The 21327-nt window shown below is 42.6% G+C and overlaps 1 protein-coding gene across 1 annotated transcript in view; it reads left to right on the top strand.

Annotated features, from left to right (window-relative positions):
* Positions 1–20845, top strand: part of RGS17 (regulator of G protein signaling 17) — a 134994-nt gene extending 114149 nt beyond the window's left edge. Inside the window, exons 4-5 of the mRNA XM_066594553.1 lie at positions 15119–15353; positions 20614–20845. Of these exons, the coding sequence (XP_066450650.1) occupies positions 15119–15353; positions 20614–20802 (424 nt within the window). The 3' untranslated portion in view covers positions 20803–20845. The remainder of the gene's footprint in view (positions 1–15118; positions 15354–20613) is intronic.
* Positions 20846–21327: the final 482 nt, after the last annotated feature.

The raw sequence follows: 21327 nt of genomic DNA, 5'->3' as shown, positions 1-21327 counted from the left end.
TGCCACACCGCGCGACACCGACTGCTGGCGACATGCTGCTGCTAACACATCTTGATTGTGAGACAGAGGAGGAGGAGGAGGAGGAGGGTGCTTTAGTGGAGGAAGCATACACCTCCGCAGATACCACCACCGAGCTGGGGCCCGCAATTCTGGGGGTGGGTAGGACGTGAGCGGTCCCAGGCTCTGACTCTGTCCCAGCCTCCACTAAATTCACCCAATGTGCCGTCAGGGAGATGTAGTGGCCCTGCCCGCCTGTGCTTGTCCACGTGTCCGTAGTTAAGTGGACCGTGGCAGTAACCGCGTTGGTGAGGGCGCGCACAATGTTGCGGGAGACGTGGTCGTGCAGGGCTGGGACGGCACATCGGGAAAAGTAGTGGCGACTGGGAACTGAGTAGCGCGGGGCCGCCGCCTCCATGATACTTTTGAAGGACTCCGTTTCCACAACCCTATACGGCAGCATCTCAAGGCTGATGAATTTTGCGATGCGGACGGTTAACGTTTGAGCGTGCGGGTGCGTGGCGGCGTACTTGCGCTTGCGCTCGAACACTTGCGCAAGCGACGGCTGAACGGTGCGCTGAACTACACTGCTGGATGGGGCCGAGGACAGCGGAGATGAGGGTGTGGGTGCAGGCCATGAGGCGGTAGTGCCTGTGTCCTGAGAGGGGGGTTGCATCTCAGTGGCAGGTTGGGGCACAGGGGGAGAGGCAGGGGTGCAAACCGGAGGCGGTGAACGGCCTTTGTCCCACCTTGCGGGGTGCTTGGCCATCATATGTCTGCGCATGGTGGTGGTGGTGAGGCTGTTGGTGTTGGCTCCCCGGCTGAGCTTTGCGCGACAAAGGTTGCACACCACTGTTCGTCGGTCGTCAGGCGTCTCTGTGAAAAACTGCCAGACCTTAGAGCACCTCGGCCTCCGCAGGGTGGCATGGCGCGAGGGGGCGCTTTGGGAAACACTTGGTGGATTATTCGGTCTGGCCCTGCCTCTACCCCTGGCCACTGCACTGCCTCTTGCAACCTGCCCTGCTGATGCCCTTGACTCCCCCTCTGAAGACCTGTCCTCCTGAGTAAGCGTTGCACACCAGGTGGGGTCAGTCACCTCATCGTCCTGCTGCTCTTCCTCCGAATCCTCTGTGCGCTGCTCCCTGGGACTTACTGCCCTTACTACTACCTCACTGCAAGACAACTGTGTCTGATCGTCATCGTCCTCCTCACCCACAGAAAGTTGTTGAGACAGTTGGCGGAAGTCCCCAGCCTCTTCCCCCGGACCCCGGGAACTTTCGAATGGTTGGGCATCAGTGACGATAAACTCCTCTGGTGGGAGAGGAACCGCTGCTGCCCAATCTAAGCAGGGGCCCGAGAACAGTTCCTGGGAGTGTTCCCGCTCCTGAGCAGGTGTCATTGTAGTGGAGCGAGGAGGCTGGGAGGAAGGAGGAGCAGCAGACAGAGGATTCGGATTGGCAGCAGTGGACGGCGCAGAACTGCGGGTAGACGATAGGTTGCTCGAAGCACTTTCTGCCATCCAGGACAGGACCTGCTCACACTGCTCATTTTCTAATAACCGTCTCCCGCGTGGACCCATTAATTGGGCGATGAATGTGGGGACGCCAGAAACGTGCCTCTCTCCTAATCGCGCAGCAGTCGGCTGCGACACACCTGGATCAGGAGCTTGGCCTGTGCCCACACCCTGACTTGGCCCTCCGCGTCCTCGGCCGCGTCCACGTCCTCTAGGCCTACCCCTACCCCTCAGCATGCTGTATTACCAGTGATTTGATTTCACAGGCAGGAAATAAATTGGCGCAAGACTGCAGGCCAAATATAATTTTTGCCCTTTTTGGAAAACGAAAGGCCCCACTGCCTCTAGTGAATGAATTATCTAAGTTTAATAACTGTGCTGTGTCCCTGCTTATGTGTCACAGAACGTGAGGGTAGCAGAGTTATTATAACTCTTGGAGAGCAGGTATTTTTTTTCCCAATTAAGGAAAGCAAATGGCGAACCCAGCAGTAAAGCGTAGCTGGCTGCGTATGATTTAGCAATGTTTTTCACGCAGCTCACACGTGTCCACAGGCGTTAGGACGGACAGAGGCTGGACAAATAGATTTGTTTTCAGTTTTTTCCCACCAACAGGCAGCACTGCGTATATTCTATGAACCTGAGAAGTTTAATAACTGTGCTGTGTCCCTGCTTATGTGTCACAGAACGTGAGGGTAGCAGAGTTATTATAACTCTTGGAGAGCAGGTATTTTTTTTCCCAATTAAGGAAAGCAAATGGCGAACCCAGCAGTAAAGCGTAGCTGGCTGCGTATGATTTAGCAATGTTTTTCACGCAGCTCACACGTGTCCACAGGCGTTAGGACGGACAGAGGCTGGACAAATAGATTTGTTTTCAGTTTTTTCCCACCAACAGGCAGCACTGCGTATATTCTATGAACCTGAGAAGTTTAATAACTGTGCTGTGTCCCTGCTTATGTGTCACAGAACGTGAGGGTAGCAGAGTTATTATAACTCTTGGAGAGCAGGTATTTTTTTTCCCAATTAAGGAAAGCAAATGGCGAACCCAGCAGTAAAGCGTAGCTGGCTGCGTATGATTTAGCAATGTTTTTCACGCAGCTCACACGTGTCCACAGGCGTTAGGACGGACAGAGGCTGGACAAATAGATTTGTTTTCAGTTTTTTCCCACCAACAGGCAGCACTGCGTATATTCTATGAACCTGAGAAGTTTAATAACTGTGCTGTGTCCCTGCTTATGTGTCACAGAACGTGAGGGTAGCAGAGTTATTATAACTCTTGGAGAGCAGGTATTTTTTTTCCCAATTAAGGAAAGCAAATGGCGAACCCAGCAGTAAAGCGTAGCTGGCTGCGTATGATTTAGCAATGTTTTTCACGCAGCTCACACGTGTCCACAGGCGTTAGGACGGACAGAGGCTGGACAAATAGATTTGTTTTCAGTTTTTTCCCACCAACAGGCAGCACTGCGTATATTCTATGAACCTGAGAAGTTTAATAACTGTGCTGTGTCCCTGCTTATGTGTCACAGAACGTGAGGGTAGCAGAGTTATTATAACTCTTGGAGAGCAGGTATTTTTTTTCCCAATTAAGGAAAGCAAATGGCGAACCCAGCAGTAAAGCGTAGCTGGCTGCGTATGATTTAGCAATGTTTTTCACGCAGCTCACACGTGTCCACAGGCGTTAGGACGGACAGAGGCTGGACAAATAGATTTGTTTTCAGTTTTTTCCCACCAACAGGCAGCACTGCGTATATTCTATGAACCTGAGAAGTTTAATAACTGTGCTGTGTCCCTGCTTATGTGTCACAGAACGTGAGGGTAGCAGAGTTATTATAACTCTTGGAGAGCAGGTATTTTTTTTCCCAATTAAGGAAAGCAAATGGCGAACCCAGCAGTAAAGCGTAGCTGGCTGCGTATGATTTAGCAATGTTTTTCACGCAGCTCACACGTCTCCACAGGCGTAAGGACGGACACAGGCTGGACAAATAGATTTCTTTTCAGTTTTTTCCCACCAACAGGCAGCACTGCGTATATTCAATGAACCTGAGAAGTTTAATAACTGTGCTGTGTCCCTGCTTATGTGTCACAGAACGTGAGGGTAGCAGAGTTATTATAACTCTTGGAGAGCAGGTATTTTTTTTCCCAATTAAGGAAAGCAAATGGCGAACCCAGCAGTAAAGCGTAGCTGGCTGCGTATGATTTAGCAATGTTTTTCACGCAGCTCACACGTGTCCACCGCCCGTAAGGACGGACAGAGGCTGGACAAATAGATTTGTTTTCAGTTTTTTCCCACCAACAGGCAGCACTGCGTATATTCTATGAATAATAACTGTGTTGTGGCCCTGCCTATACAATTCTTTCCCTGCAGTATCAATGGAGGGTGGAATGCTCTGCAGAGGCGATTTTGAGAAGCCCAAAAAAAATGCAGCACAGCCAACAGCAGCCTGGACAGTACTGCACACGGATAAATATGGCCCTAGAAAGGACCGTTGAGGTTCTTGAAGGCTACACTCACTCCTAACACTCTCCCTGCCTATGCAGCACTTCTGTCCCTAATGCCAGGTGCAACGGTCTGCAGAGGCGATTTTGAGAAAAAAAAAATCCCACTGCTAACAGCAGCCAACACACAGCTATCAGTGGCCCTAATAAGGACCTTTGGGGGGTCTTGAAGCCTACACTAACTACCAATTCTTTCCCTACAGCAGCTCCGGTATAAACAGCACTGTCCCTCATCTAACTCACACCGCATCTGAGGCGAGCCGCGGGAGGGGCCGACTTTTATATTAGGCGAACACCTGATCTCGCCAGCCACTCACAGCAGGGGGGTGGTATAGGGCTTAAACGTTGCAGGGGGAAGTTGTAATGCCTTCCCTGTCTTTCAATTGGCCAGAAAAGCGCGCTAACGTCTCAGGGAAGGAAGTGAAAGTAACCAGAACACCGCATGGTGTTCGTCACGAATAACGAACATCCCGAACACCCTAATATTCGCACGAATATCAAGCTCGGACGAACGCGTTCGCTCATCTCTAGTCAGTAACAATCTCACCTGTTCTCACTTTGGAGTAACTTCTTGCATGTTTGGAGATTCTGCCCCTGCTGTGGAATGCGTGAGCCATGTAAAGCATCTGAATTCCGCAGAGTTCCCACAGCGTCTGAGTCTGGGAAACCCTTGTGCTCTGGGAAGGTAGAGCACATCTTTGTTTTGGCCTATAACCAAACTACAGTTCAACTTCATAGAGAACGGCTGCCAAAAATCAGAGATCGGACTTTAGAAAAATAGCTATTTTAAACTCAGTGTTTCTTGGGAATCAGATATATGTGTACAAAGCAGGACCTCAAGCTACGTGCCCCCTGGAAGTCATTTATCGGTGGGAAAACAGAATGTAATGCACAGAAGTATCTTTCCTACCTGTCTGTCCTTTTGGCTCCGCAGATCCCGAGATGACCAGCTGTGAAAAAATAGCATCTTTTGATGTTCTGTAACTAGATGTCTATATGAGTCTACATGTTGCCACCCAGTGGTCAAGCTGTGAATTGCAGGCTGTCAAAGATTTAGCTAGAATGTCATAATATTGTATTGAATTTGCCTCATGGAATATTGGAGTCTTTAACCCCTTAGTAACCAGCCTATTTTTGCCTTAAGAGCTGAGCAATTTTCATATTCACACTTTTTTTTGTGGAAAGAGTTGTATATTTTAATGGCATCACTTTGAGATACGTGTAATGTGTATTACTTTTTGCTACATTTTCTGTTGGGCAGATGGAAAAAAACAGAAAGCTGCCTTAAAAGTCTATGGCATGTTAAAAAAAAAATCAAGGCGTAGCATGTGACACTATGTAGAATACAGGAGAAAGACAGCTGGCCCTTATTGGCTTTAAATAGTCATTCTATTCCACAAAAAGGGAGTATCACGTGTGCATGTGAACTAGCATTTAGAGCACAAGAATTACAGCACTATGTGCTGGCATGTGCGTATCAGCTGGATTATGCCCATCTCAAAACCTTGTTTATGCGCAAATATGCTCCATAGCAGCGAGCATATTTGCACTTAAGTTCGTCTGTGGAAGCCCTTAAAGCTACTGAAATCACATCTACACTGCTAGGTACGTCTCTATAATGTGTTATATGCTGCTGTTTCTTTGTATATGAGAAATATCAATAGAGGAATATAATATCCTCTTCTTTGTGTACTGTGTATGGGAGTATATAGTTGTTACATAGACAGAATTTCTTGTGCAGTTTTGCAAGATTGTCCATAACTTTGCAAGATTGTCCGTAATTGTGTAACTGAAAAGATTGTGACTGAACCTTGTAACCATCTTACTTAAAGAGATATTCCGGCTACACAAAGTTGCTGTCAAATCAAAAGTTATGAAAGTTTGCAATGTGTTTTTGCTTCAGATTTTGTATCGGTCGCTCTAAAAAACATTACCTTCTCCTGCACTTTAGAAGTGTTTATTCCCAGAATGCCCTGGATACAACCTGCAGGCATTCGAGCCCCTATGGTCAGACTTGCATAGCAGGAACAACCAGGGATGGCTTTTTCTTCTCTTCAGCTCTGAGTATTTGCTTGCAACTTCTGTCTTGCAACTTTTTCCAACTATCATTTTAACACTATTCCAAGTTATTCCTGTGTGTACTACATTGGTGTATCTGTGATATTAGAACTTGCTGGTTGTAGTTCACAAGTTTTCTCTATATGTGGATCTCCAGTGATGAGAGGAGGAAAGTAAAGCTGTTTTATTGATTTAGAAAAAAGGCAGATAAATAGCTCAGACATCCATTACAGACAGCATGGCCCTGTGCAGGCATTTGATAGACACTGTGATCCCAAGGAGATGAAACTCTGGAGAGATACACCTTCTTCTCAAGGAAATGTGGACAAATGTGTGATGCCACAGTACATGCAATATTTGTGAAAGGGAAAGCAAGGCCAGGGCAATCTGCAGAAGCAGTCTATTAGAAATACTGTGGTAAAAAACAGGGGAGAGACAAAGGAACTATTTCTCTGCTCTGTGCAGACTGGAAACAAAGAGACACTACAGACAAGTCCGTGTGGTGACACAGGACACCGCATGCCTGCAGCTGCATATAACAGGGACAATCTGTGTCTGACCCTTGACATTTATTGCAGGACTCCCTAAGAGAATGGCACAGCGAAGAGGCAGACGCATAGATGATTTTACTCTTCAGGAGGTGCAAGGCTTAAATGAAACCTTTCACATCCCCACAGCATTGTCAACTAAGTTAGGCTGCATTCATACCAGCGAATTTGCACATGCTATATGCAGTGAATAGAACCCATTGATTTCAATAGGTTCATTCACACGCAAATATTTTTTCTGTGAATTTCATCTGTGCAAAAAATAGACATTAGCCATTTTAATCAGTGTGCTTTTTCCCATGTCCAAATAGAGATGCCTTTGCAGGTGGAAAAAGCGCAGTAAGATATGCCAATGTGCGCACAAAAAAGCATTATTCATTACACTAATGCACTGCGCTCATGCGTGCGTGAATACGCCTATGCCCATGTACACTGGCCTTGTGGTGCTGTTAGAGGATGTGACAGGAAGCCAGGTGATGTATTTTCTATACTCACCGGATCCAGTGGAATTCGCGCGAAGCACAAAAATTTGACTCTTTTCACAGTCCCATGCACATTCTCTCCCATAGACTTTTATGCACAGGACTCAAATCAGATTTTTGGGCTCCATGTGGACTTCACCGGGTGACAGCGCTGGACTGCAGGAGCGCGTGAGTATAAAAAAAATAGACAAATTGAAAGAGACGGTGCCTAAATACAAATTAGGAATTGATCACACAGTATAGTATACAAGAAGAGTGTCTGTAGCTTTAATGCAACCACTTAAGAAAAATCTAGGATTTGCAAAGCAAAATCATGATCATGCCAGTACATGAGAGCACAGACTGGATAAACAGATAGGATTATGTATTGATCCTAAGCCACTGAACAAGGCTCTGAAGAGAAACTATCCAATGCCTAGAAAAGAAGACATTCTGACAAATCTCCCAAAGGCTAAAAATAAACTTTCAGTGAGTTATGTGAAAAATGGAATCTGGCAGGTGGAACTGGGTGAAGAATCAAGTTTATTGACAGTATTTTCTTCTCCATTTGGACAGTGTAAATGGCTAAGAATGCTTGGAAGGTGGTTTTGGAGTAAACATAATTCTAAATAGCTGAAATAACAGTTGAAAAAAAGTGATGACCTGGAATCAACAACAAGGCATAATGATCAGAAGATGATGCGAATCTTGGACTGATGTAGAGAAAACAAATCAAGCTAGAGAAATTCAAGCTGAAAATGACATAGGTTCCATTTGTTGGACTTCTGACCTCAAATGGTGTGAAAGTGGTTACTGAAAAGTCACTCAGTGAAGAATGTTATTGCATATTTAGCAGATTGAGATTGAGCAGTGGTGGTACACTTCCTCAAAAATCGGTATAGGTGTAGAATGTCTGAGTGGTTCACGGAAATGTCTGTATCAGCCTTCATGCTTTCCAAACAAAGGAGAAGCAGAAATACTACAGATAATTGCTTTATAATAAGTCAAAACATAAGTGAGTATGCATGCTGTATTCTAACTGTACTGTCTTCTAAAGTGTATCCTGTCTTAAGTGTGTGACTTGGGATTAGTGACTTTGGATTTGGGGACTTTGGACAAGTAACTTTTATTTAATTACTGCTTATTTATTAAAATATTTGCATATATATTGTCATGATTGACAATACCATCCAGTGTACATCTTGTGCAGTGTATGCAGTCCTTGAACAGCCGTCTGAGGGTGCATACTGCTGTACCAGATTTGAGTGTATTGCGCATTTGGAAGACCAGATCCTGGATCTAAATAAGCAGCTTGTAACACTGAGATCCATTTGCGCTATAGAAAGTAGTTTGCTGCTCACTGAGCAGGCACTCGCTGCAGTAGATGTGGGGGTGGATGGTATTATGAGAGAGCAGGATGATCAAGCAGCTAGCTGGGTGACAGTTAGGAGGGGTAGAGGGAAGAAATCCAGGGAGGCTAGTTCTGAACTGGCACACCCCAACAAGCTTGCAAAGCTAGTATATGAGGGGGGTGCCGTTACAGAGTTAGCATTGCAGCAGCATGACATGCCCTCTAACCGCCAGGGGAATGTCTGCTCCAGCAAGAAGGGGAAACGGAGTGCAGGGAAGTCTAGACAGGTCCTAATAGTGGGAGACTCAATTATTATGGGGACAACATGGCAATCTGCCACAAAGACTGGGATCTTTAAACGGTGTGTAGTTTTCCTGGGGCCCGAATTCAACACATCACGGATCGAGTTGAGAAATTACTGGGAGGGGCTGGTGAGTTTCCAGCAGTCATGGTACACATTAGCACCAATGACAAACTTAGAGACAGATGTAAGGTCCTTAAAAGCTATTTCAGATAACTAGAATGTAAGCTATGCGTAAGGACCTCCAAAGCAGTATTTTCTGAAATACTACTTATACCATGTGCCACACCAGAAATGCAGCGGGAGATTAGGGAGGTAAGCAAGTGACTGAAGAGTTGATGTAGAAAGGAGGGATTTGGGTTCCTGGAGAACTAGGCCAACCATGCTGTTGGCTACAGGTTCTACCATAGGAATGGGCTGTATCTCAATGGGATGGGTGCAGCTGTGCTGGGGGAGAAGATGGCTAGAGAGATGGTGAGTTTTTGAACTAGGGACTGGAGAAAGATCAAGCACGGAGATAGAGGAGAAGATAGTGTAGACAGTGACCTGCGACTAAGTAATGGAAATAGAGGTAGAACAGTGGGAGGGGTTAGTACAGTTAGAGCTGGCAGAATACTGAATAGGGATACACTTTAAAATAAATGAAACCTTCTAAACTGTATGGTGATCAATACCAGAAGTCTGACCAATAAGGTGACTAATGCTAGAAGTCTGACTAATAAAGTAGATGAACTGGAAGTAATAATGTCTGAGGGAAACTATGACATGGAGGGAATAACTGAGACCTTGTTGGATGAAAGTTGTGCCTGGGTGGTGAACTTACAGGGTCACAGTCCTTTCAGAAGGGATTGTAAAAACCAGAAAGGGGGAGGGGTTTGTCCTTATGTGAAATCCTGTTTAAAGCCCACATTACAGGACAATATATGGGAGGGAGATGAATATGTAGAGTCTCTATGGGTAGAAATACATGGAGGGAAAAATAACAGTAAAATCCTAAGTTTTCTATAGACCATTAAATATAATAGAAGCCATTAGAAATGTATTACTGAGGGAAATAGATAAAGCAGCAAATCACAATGAGGTAATTATTATGGGGGACTTTAACTATCCAGATATAAACTGGAAAGCCAAACATGTGGATCTCTTAAAAACAAGTTTCTGTCAATAACTTAACATAAATACCTTTCACACCTTGTGTAGAAACCAACTAGAGGGTCAGCCATTTTGGAATTAATATTAACCAACAGACCTGACAGAATAAAAAGGATGCAAGTGGGGGGAGCACCTAGGAAATAGTGACCCTAATATAATACATTTTAACTTGTCTTCCAGAAGAGTCTTTTCTGGGAGCTACTAATATGCTAAACTTTAGGATGGCAAATTTTACCCAGCTCAGAGATGCCCTAAACCATATTTATTTAAACAATGTTCTCAAAAATAAGAGTACGGACAATAAATGGAGAATGTTTAAAAACATCCTCAATACTTACTGTAAGAGGTTCATACCTTACATCAATAAAAGGGTTAGGAATAGGAGAAAAACAATTTGGCCTAATAAAGATATAAAGGGGGCAATAAACAGCAAAAAGAAAGTGTTAAAACTAATAAAACAAGAAAACAGCCAAGGAGCACTAAAAACCTATAAAGAAAAAAATAAATTATTTAAAAACAGATAAAAGCAACAAAAGTGGAGAAAGAGAGCCTTATTGCAGAGAGAGTAAAACTAACCCTAAACTGCTCTTCAATTACATAAATAATAAAAAAGATAAATACTGGAAGTGTTAGCCCTTTAATAATGTAGGAAAAATTGTAGAGGGTGATGAGAATAAAGCAAATCTATTAAGTAGTCTTTTCTCTAGTTTATTCACAGGGGAAAATGAAATGTCAGATGAGATGCAGGATGAGGATGTAAACTCTTCACTAAATCTTACCAGTTTAACCCAGGAGGAAGTGCAGAGCGGCCATTAAAAGATTAAAATAGACAAATCGCTAGGTCCCGATGATATACACTGCCGGCTTCTAAGGGAATCAAGTAATGTGATAGACAGACCGTTGTTTCTTATATTTAATGACTCTATATTGGCAGGGTCTATTCCACTGGATTGGCGCATAGCCAATGTGGTGCGAGATATTCAAAAAGGGATCAAAAAGTGAACCTGGAAACTACAGGCTAGTAAGTCTTAAGCCATAAAAAAAAAGTTCGACTTCAACATCTAAAATCTTCTTTATGTCAGGAAAGAGTCATCATATAATTAGACATCAAGACATCATCCAGCTCCTTAATGTCTGTTTATATGATCTCTCTTCCCTGAAATAAAGAAGATTTTAGATGTTGAAGCTGACCTTTTTTCTTCATTTATATATTGCTATTCCACTAAAGCTGACGGTTTTCTTCTGGTCTGGGTTCCGTCTATTATAATCGCCTTGCTGTGGGGTCCCTGCTATAGAGGGTGAGCTCAATTTTTTCTTACCTCACATTGGTAAGTCTTAAGGCCCATAACATAACAATTATCACCCAAAATGTGTTCAGATGATCGAATGTGAGCTATAATCATTATGTGTAAACGCGAGCAGTCGTGCATTTTTCGTTCATTGTTGACTCTTAGTTTACATAAAATCCATCGTTAGGCAGTTCACTTTTCGCTTGGTTTAAATGACAATCGTTCAGCTGTTCAGCGATTCATGCGGAGTGATTATCGTTTGTCCAGGCATACTTTCTTGCATCTAAAAAGGCAGAGCAATTGGCTGTTGGGCGAACAAAGCAATTCTTTTTACACACCCTCCTAGTGCTCAACCATTGATGCTGGTAAATCCTCGGCCGTTATGATGCGCACCGCATCAGCTACAAAGAGGATCAAAAATACATTTGTCATCTTTTACTTTGAATACAAAGGTCACGGCATCTACATCGAGGATTTATCTTTGGGCGCCAGCAGATTTCGCTACTTCTTCCAACAAAAAAAGATTTGTGAACTTGACAACTGGAGATTCTTTTAAAGGTCAATTCACAAAAACCACCTTGTTTTTTTTTAGCATAAACCTACCACCTACTGATTTTTTTCTCACTGCTAATGCAGAAAACACCTATACTAGCCATTGTTTTTTTTCAGTGACTACAAACTTGACACCTAGAGATTCTTTCAAATGTCAATTCACAAAACTGCTTGTTTTTTTTGCACTCAAATTATGCACACCCACTTAATTAGACCTACTTTCAAAGGCCAATCCACACTTGCTGATTTTCTTCCCCATCACTAATACACATGCCCTTCTATCAAACTATTGTCCACTTATCTTTACATATAAATGCTATCAAGTGACACAACCGCTGACTGAAATGCCCAGGCGCCATGTTCAGTTCTAGTGTTAATCGTTAGGTTTTAAAGCAAAAGCATCGCTCATTTTCGATAATTTGAACGATAATCGTTAAGTATAAAAAGGCCTTTACTTCTATTGTGGGTAAGATGTTTGAAAGGTTCTAAGAGATGCTATCCTGGAGTACCTCAAGGAAAATAGCTGTATAACTTCGTATCAGCATAGGTTTATGAGGGGTCACTCCTGTCAAACCAATCTGATCAGCTGCTATGGGGAGGTAAGTTCTAGACTGGACTGGGGAGAGTCATTGGTTCTTATATATCTGGACTTTTCCAAAGCGTTTGATACTGTGCTGCATAAAAGGCTAGTACATAAAATGAGAATGCTTGGTCTGGGGAGAATGTGTATAAGTGAGTAAGTAACTAGTGTGGCAAGTTAGTACCCTATTCTGTTCAATATATTTATTAATGAACTTATAGAAGGATTGTACAGTAAAATAGCAATATTTGCAGATGATACATACTATGTAAAGTAACACAGGAGAGGACAGAATGCTGTTGCAAATGGATCTGGATAATTTGGCGGCAGAAAAGTAACAAATGAGGTTTAATACTGATAAATGTAAGGTTCTGCACATGGGCAAGGAAATACATCTCACTATTACACACTAGGGCCTCGGTCAGACGAGCGGTTTTTTGCTCGCCTATGTGCGCAAAAAAAATGCTCTTCTCGCATAAGCAGAAGACATGTAAACAGGCAAAGTTTGATATGTGCTGCGCATGACACTTTGCCTGTTCACTGGGGCAGCTGCTACACACAGGGCCTCCCCTGACTGAACTCCCCACGGGAACAAAAGAATCCCCTGCCACAGCTGTCACAGCTGTGGCAGAGTACCGCGATGCTATCCTATTGCTTTCAATGGGGCTGGCACTGCTGCCGCCCCATAAAAGGAATGGGATGAAGGCAACCCCCACAGGAATTTTCGGGGAAGGGCTTGAAATAAAAGCGCTTCACTGAAAATAAGCCCTAGCTGCTGGGAAAAAAATTATACATCACCTAGCAGCCCTGTCGGGGCTCCAGTGCGTCTTCTCCCCAGCTTCCCAGCACTCTTCTGATTCATTTCTTCTGTATGGGGATTTTAAAATCCCTGCCTCCTGGAAGCTCTGCCTCTGATTGGCTGAGCGCATGGAGTATTCACAGCCATTCAATTATTGCCTCATCAATTAGTTGTTCACCAGGCTAGTGTGGCTTTCTGCATGAAGCAGACAGCTCCAGGTTTGGTACTACAGGCATTGAAGTGAATGAGAACTTTACCTTTAATACCAAACCTGGCCACTGCAGTTACAAAGGACCTGTCTGCTTCCTTGTAAAATAAGCTCAGTGCATGAGTTTACTGTTCTGGCAAACAGCTAATCAGCAGGAGTCCTGCGTGGTGGACCTCGCTGTAGTACTATAGGTGTCCTATTCTAAGGATAAGAGAATAGGACTAAAAACTGGCAGTGGAGAAGGCGCAACACTCCCTTTATTTAAGAAAGTACGTGATCAGCTTACGAAAATGCGTTTCGAGGATAACCCCTTGATCAGTTCTGCTGGTGTTTAAAATATACAAGAAATTGGTGGGTCTTAAAAAGTGTTAATAATGAGATCCTGTTTGCCTGTGTAGTGAGGGTCAGCCAGGGCACCAAGGTGGTGCGTCATCTGGTCAGGCAGCATCTCCACTATTGAAGTTACCACTCCACTCTCTTCACCAGTAAGTAGTTTCATTGTTCACAACAAACACAACTGTACGGGTTTTGCTCCACCCCTCCCATTCCTCCTCATCCATATCTATCCTAAAGATAGGCCATCATTAGTTTACAACTACACCCCTTTAAATAGATATGGGAAACTATATAGCCTGATTTAAAAAAAAAAAAAAAACATATCGGAATGTGATGACCTGTCTAAAGAATTAATCTCTTAAATAAATATCAAGGGATCAGGCATGTTTCTTGTTGGATATTTAGATGGAACAGGACTTTTTAAAAATTTAAAAATTATGAGATCACTCAAGCAAAAAATGAGCTAGATATACTTTATGAGGTGTTGGCATATGTGATATTATATCGAATGTCAAATGAATGGGTATTTCTTTTTTGCAGACGTCTAGAGCAGGCGGAGAGTAAAAATCAGGAGATCACTCTCAGTGGTAGCCACATGTGCTAAGAGGACTTGTGGGCAGTGCTTTTCTTAATAGGCCAACTACTTTAACCCAAGCACAAAATGGAGCCTTATGCATGATTTGTAAAATCCATAAGAAAGAGATAAGGTTGGCCTAAACTGGATTAGGGGTCACTTATCCTTAGCAGCTACATTGGTTATGGTCACCCACTACGGCATGGTCACCCACGGCATGGTCACTACGGCATGGTCACCCACTGTGAATGCTGTGATATATTATGTCTACCAGAAATTCTGTGATGTTCAGAGAAAGAGGCCTACATACTTAGGCTGGCTTTACACAGGTGAGAAAATCATGCAATTTTTGCCTGCTGCAATATTCAGTAAAAAAGCAGAACATGAAACCAATGATTTACAATGGTTTCATTCCCATCTGTGATGTTTTCCCCTGATGCGATGTTGAGGGGATAAAAAATCATGTCTTGCTCTATCTTTCTGCGATGTTCTATTTTTTATCTTGCATATATTCCTATGGAGGCTTCTTTTTATCGCATTGCAACGCTACAAACGTGCGATGCAATTTTAACATTACAAAGTCTCATTGACCTATGCAATAAAAATTTGCGGGCGGCAGCGATGCATTGCAAGATTATTCTAAAAACAAAAAAAGCATTGCTGATGCTCACAAATTGCAGTGAATCAAGATGCGATTTTGCCTCCATTTTCTTGCAGCAAAATTGCGATCGCCCGTGTGGAGCCAGCCTTACAATAGATATCTTTGTATAATACAACTCATCTAAGTAGCACTGATAGTACTGTGTATTTTTGATTTTTTCAAACAACAGTTTTGCTCTGTAAAACTAATATTAATGGTTCAAAGTGCATACAAGAGTATATTAATAAGACATTTTTGACTTTTAGCCAAACTCCAACCACTGAGGAAATTGTATCTTGGTCTCACAATTTTGATAAGATGATGAAGAGTCCTGCAGGAAGAAATCTCTTTCGAGAATTTTTACGCACAGAATACAGTGAAGAAAACCTACTTTTCTGGCTGGCGTGTGAAGACCTAAAGAATGAACAAAACAAGAAACTTGTTGAAGAAAAGGCTAGGAACATATATGAAGATTATATTTCCATACTTTCACCAAAAGAGGTAAGTTCTTTTAGTTCGGTAGGTAGTTATGTACTTTGTAAATAGTAAACAATGGAAAAATAAAAGTGCAATAGAAAAAAGATTCTGTAATGCACATTATTGGTAAAACTTGGTCAATAGCCCAAAATTGCCTTTTTAAATGAAAGTAAAAGTATTGAAGGCATATAGCTCAATAAATGATCCAAATACAAAAATATATTGCTCTCCTTTGCGGACTAGATGAAATATTCCATGACATCGCACCTTGAAGATTCTTAGAGGCATTTGCTAGCTGTGAGTCACTCAGCAGAAATTGAAAAACACTGAAGAGATGCCGGCTCCATAAAAGAAATCTTTTTTTATTCATATCAAACACATGAAATCACATAGTGAAGGTACTTTGTGTGACCTTGTCCACGCTAAGATGCATTTCAAAAGCAAATTACTTCTTTGATCACAGCTGTGATCAAGGAAGCAGTTTGCTTTCGAAATGCGTCAACAAATGATCATTCAAGATTATGGTGACTTAATTGTCTAAATATTATCCCACCTCATAGAGTCACACATCTTCTATGCTCCTAAGGAGTAGTTTAAATCAGAACATTATCGAAGAAGAATGTGCATTGTATCACTACAGCGGTCGGATAAGGACAGAAATAAAGGCTATTAATATGATGAATTAAATAAATTTCAGATGTAAAGAGGAATGCTCTTGACTTAGAAGAATGCAGGCTCCGTTATGAATCCAAAAGTAATGCTAATATAGGAGTAAGGGAAGTAATTAGGAAACATGCTCCATTTAGTAAAGTTGATATTGTCATTAAAGATATTAGACGTATTAGTCTTTATGTTCACTGTATCCAACCACCAAGTTTAAAAATAAGTACCTGACCTTGAAGTGAGGGACCTCCTTGGAGTGCAAATTTTTTCATCAAAAATATGTCCAAATGTTATGCTGATTAATTCTCTAATAAATCCTTATAATAGTGGAGGCTTTGTTTTCTGATGCAGAGCACCAAATCCTCTGTATAGACATGGATTTAAAAGATAAAATGCTGGCTACCTGCATATTGATACTGAATACTGATATGCTGTAACTTAATAAACCAATTGTACCCATATTCGTTGGAGACAAGGAAACCGAGATGGATTTTAACTCTAGCTGTCACCTATCCTGGGTGCTAATGGTGTCTCCTAGTACTCGGAAACCCCCAGGACATATAGTAGGGCTAAATTATGCAACAGCCAGTCAAATGATATTATAAAGAAAGTATCAACACTTGTAGGTAATAAAAATGCAAGAATAGGAACTCTTGGTGATGGTAATTACATGATGGCACAAACTGATAATAGTGATGGTGGTAAAATAAAGGAGCAGGCAGATAATGGTAATGGCTATCAGTTAATGGTACAGATAGATGATGGTGAACAGATAATAACAAACTGACAATAACTGACCCTAATTCCAACTTTCCTTACGTTTTCCTCTAATCTATGATGCTAAGGATTCTTTTAGACGAGCCAATTCTCGTTTGAATGAGCGAGTGATGTCACTGCTAACTCATTCGCACTTGTGCAGCCTGTTTAGGGCTCAGTCACATGGGTGCATCAGCGCCAGTGTTACTGCAGGAAGGAGACGGCCGTACCTCAAGATGGACGTCTCTCTGCAGCGCCGGGAGAAAGAACATGTGACCGGCTTCATTGCCGGTCACGTGTTCTATCTTCAGCACTGCAGAGAGACGTCTGTCTTCAGGTACGGCCGTCTTCCTCCTGCAGTGAGGGCTCAGTCACACGGGCGCATCGGCGCCTGTGTACGGGTGCCGATGCGCCCATGTGACTGAGCCCTTAGACAGGCAAATGCATCGTTGGCTCATTCAAACGAGAATCGCTCAGAATTGTTCAGTCTTTCACATTCGCTGTATAAGTGAATGAGAGGGACTGAATGAGTGCTGTTGATAACAAATGAGCCAACAATGGTTTTTACACCTGCATAAAATGAACGCCGAATGAAATGTGAATGATTCTTGTTCGTCATTCAGTCGTTGGCTTGCGTTTAGACCAAATGATTGCTGTTCATTTTGACGTGTTTGAACGATTGTTCTGTCTAAAAGCATGCTTTTCCTAACACGACACTACTGTCTCTGAGAATCGCTAAAGTAATTCCTATTGAAAACACTATCTGAGGCCTCGGCCAGACGAGCATTTTTTTGGCACAAATAGCTGTGATCGCTGTTAGCATTTGAAAAAATTGCGTGAACGAAGCTAAAGGCGCGTTCTACATTTTTGCATAATTTGCTTGTTTACACGATCTGTGCTGCTTGCCGCAAAAAATGGCAGTGGTCCCCTTAGATACCCAGTACATCTAACACCAGCTGCTGTCTTCTTTTTTGAAATGCATAAGGTGTAGAGATGAGCGAGCACACTCGTCCAAGCTTGATGCTTGTTCGAGTATTAGGGTGTTCGAGATGCTCGTTACTCGAGACGAGCACCACGCGGTACTCGTCTCGATTAAACGAGCACTGACCATTGAATTCAATGGAGCCGGCAATAAAGCCGGCTCCATTGAAAGCAATGGGCTGCCGGCGAGCGCAGGATGAATTTTCGGAAAGGGCTTAAAAATATAAGCCCTTCCTGAAAATCATCCTAAAATGTGTAAAAATTAAAAAAAAATTTATACTCACCTTTCCGCTGCAGCCGGAGTTTAGCCACTCAGCTGAGAGCTGCCCCTGATTGGTCCCTGCGCTGAGCCAATCAGAGGCAGCACTCACTCACCCATTCATGAATTCATGAATGGGTGAGTGAGAGCTGCCTCTGATTGGTGAGAGCTGTGACCAATCAGAGGCAGCCCATTCAGCAGGCGGGGATTTTAAATCCCCACCTGCTGAATACTACAGAAAGCAGTTCAGGAGAACTGCCGGCTCAGCGCTGAGCCAATCAGGGGGCAGGTCTGACTCACACCCCCTTCACACCCACTGCAGGCCGGCCGCACGGAACTCCGGCTGCCGGGAGCAGGTGCGTATATATATATTTTTTATTTTAACACTTTTCTGGATGAATTGCAGAGAAGGGCTTATATATTTAAGCCCTTTCTGACAATTCATCCCGCGCACGCCGGCAGCCCATTGCTTTCAATGGAGTCGGCTGTACTGCCGGCTCCATTGAATTCAATGGGCAAACATCGTTCTTCCCTGCCACAGCTGTTACAGCTGTGGCAGAGAAGAAGGATTTGTCTTCTATATGTTCTCAATGGGGTCGGCGCTGCTGCCGCCGGCCCCATTGAGCGCATATAGAGAAGAGAACAGGAATCGCAGATCGCAGATAGGTGCGATCTGCGATTTCTGTTCTTTAATTTAACGGACAAGCGCATAAAAAGCGCTCATGTGTCCGATACCATTGCAAAGCAATGGTTTTATAAAATCGCCGGACGCATGCGCATGCGCAAATCGCGGCAAAAAACGCCCGTCTGACTAAAGCCTTAGAGGAACATTCCCAAACTCAATTTTTCAGGGACCTGTTCAGTTTTGAAGTGGGTTTGATCAGCCTATATATTAGAAACTCCCTATAATCACCCCATTACAAAAACTGCACCCCTCAAAGCATTCAAAACAACATTTATGAAGTTTGTTAACTCTTTAAGTGCTTCACCGCAATTAAAGGAAAGTGGAGGTGAAACGTAAATAATTCAATTTTTTGGCAAATTTTCAATTTTGAACTAGTTTTTCTGCATTACAATCAGAGGTATCAGAAAAACAAATCTTAGTTTTTATTAACCTTAATGTGCAGTTATTAGAAATATCCCACATTTGGCTCTAGTGTGTAACTTGACTTAAACACGTCCTCGGAAATGTACAAGCACCTTGTGGATTTTGGAGTCCCCTTTTATTGGGACATTTTCCAGGTACCATTTAAGGTATGTTTGCACAGCTGAATTTGACACAAATATTGTTGCTTGAATTCCACCTCTAAAACTGCAGTAGCAATCCGTGGCTAAGCCACATATTTCTGCCACAGATTCACACACGCATTTAGCCCTGTCCATAAGCAAAATCAACATGCAGAATCATGTTGGAAATTCCGCAAAAGGATTTTGCCCATTGACAGGACTTAATTTGCATGTCCTGTCATGCAAGTACACTGCAAAAATATGTAGCTTAGCCGCAGGTTTCAGATGTGGAATCCATGCGGAAAAATTATTGGATATACGTGTATCCCTTCCTGACAGGCTGCAGAGAGAGGGAGATCGTGTAAAGTATTCAAAAAGTTTTTATTTTGAATCAAACTTTACTGTGATTGCTGTGACCTGCTGTCAGTGAAGTCACATGCCAAGAGACCACACTGAATCTCTGTGGATCTCTGGGCAAAGTTCCGTGATTTCAGCTGTCTTGGGACAGCTGGGTCACAGAGCTACATGCAGGGGAGCTGGCAGATGATCTGCTTGAGCTTCAAGATGTAGAGAGAGGGCACAGCAGTGCCTTCTCACTAGGATTGCTGTTACTGTCCCAGCGATCACATGCCTGGAGACCAGGCAAAGCTCTGTGATCAGAGCTGTCATTAGACGTTGAAGTCATTGAGCTCCTGCACAGCTCGGTGCTCTAGGAGGAAATCTCTGCATGGATATTCTAAGATGTTGATGCAGAAATAGATGAGGCGTACCCAGACAATTATAGTCTACAGGTGATCCTTAAGTGGTGAAAAAACTGTCTAAACAGTTTTCTTGCTAAATATGTTCTGATTCTAAATTCATTTCTTGCTTTCTAATACTTGGGATGAGATGTACTGTATTTCTGGGTTGTCTCTGCTTACCCTGCTGCTTCCAGCTTGTACAGGCAACAGTGGAACGGAATATAATTAAAGGGATTTCAGAACGAATTCCAAATGACATACCTGGATATGAAAGAGCTAACACAGAAGATCCAAGTTTTTGAAAAGTGCCTAACTATAAAGCCTGATTTATTCCATCTTCAATACTGGTACTTGACCAAGTTCCTGCAAATGTGCTTTATTGTGGTTCCTCTAAATTAAAAGCCCTCTGAAAAGTTTTTAAGAACATGGTATATTATTTTATTTTCGATTTAATGCTTTTTCCCCATTTGGTAACCTGAGCCTTATAAATTGCATTAAAAAAAAAACATTATAAAAGTGGGTTACATGATCAATAAACAGCTGTGAAAACATGTACTCTATGTCTTTTTTTATGGTTTTTCAAACAGTAACACCTGGGTATTTCTACAAATTATTTTAAATTACAATCCAAACCCTGTTCTATTATCTGTATCCACAGGTCAGTCTTGACTCCAGAGTTCGAGAAGTGATCAACAGGAATTTGCTAGACCCAACACCTCATATGTATGAAGATGCCCAACTTCAGATTTATACACTGATGCACAGAGACTCATTTCCAAGGTTTTTGAACTCACAAGTATTTAAGACTATTCTTGAGAGTACAGAAGGTTCTACCACTGACTCTTAGCTGAAAATTTTGGACAAACTGTATGGGTTTTTGTCTCAACAGAACAAATATGTAGTTTAATAACATCAGACACTGAGTTCCTGGAGAACTCCATTTGTGCACTACTCAGGCTACTGTGAAGAATAAACAAGAAAACTGCTTTCTGTCTCCATTTCCCCAAGGTCTATCATGCTTGATTTTGAGAGGACAAAAAACACTGGAATTGCCACGTTTGCTTTATACACAGTTCACTTGAGCGTAGGACATAATGATATATTTGATGGACTATGAAAATACAAATTGTTCTATCTCATTCTGCATGTGTACAAATTGACATTCTCCTTAACTCACACACACATTGCAATATATAGGCAATTACATTAAACATGTACTTAGCACTATTTTGTGTGGAACTCCACTGAAAGCAGAAACAGACCTTGGCTTGGTGTGTATTTTCCTACTTGACAGATGTGTATTGATGAGACTATTATAACATTAAAGATTATTTTGAGTGCTGTAAGACAAGGGATATTGTAAAGCCAATAC

This window comes from Eleutherodactylus coqui, chromosome 3 (assembly GCF_035609145.1).
Source record: "Eleutherodactylus coqui strain aEleCoq1 chromosome 3, aEleCoq1.hap1, whole genome shotgun sequence".
NCBI classification, from domain to species: domain Eukaryota; kingdom Metazoa; phylum Chordata; class Amphibia; order Anura; family Eleutherodactylidae; genus Eleutherodactylus; species Eleutherodactylus coqui.
This window is presented reverse-complemented; position numbering and strand designations above follow the sequence as displayed.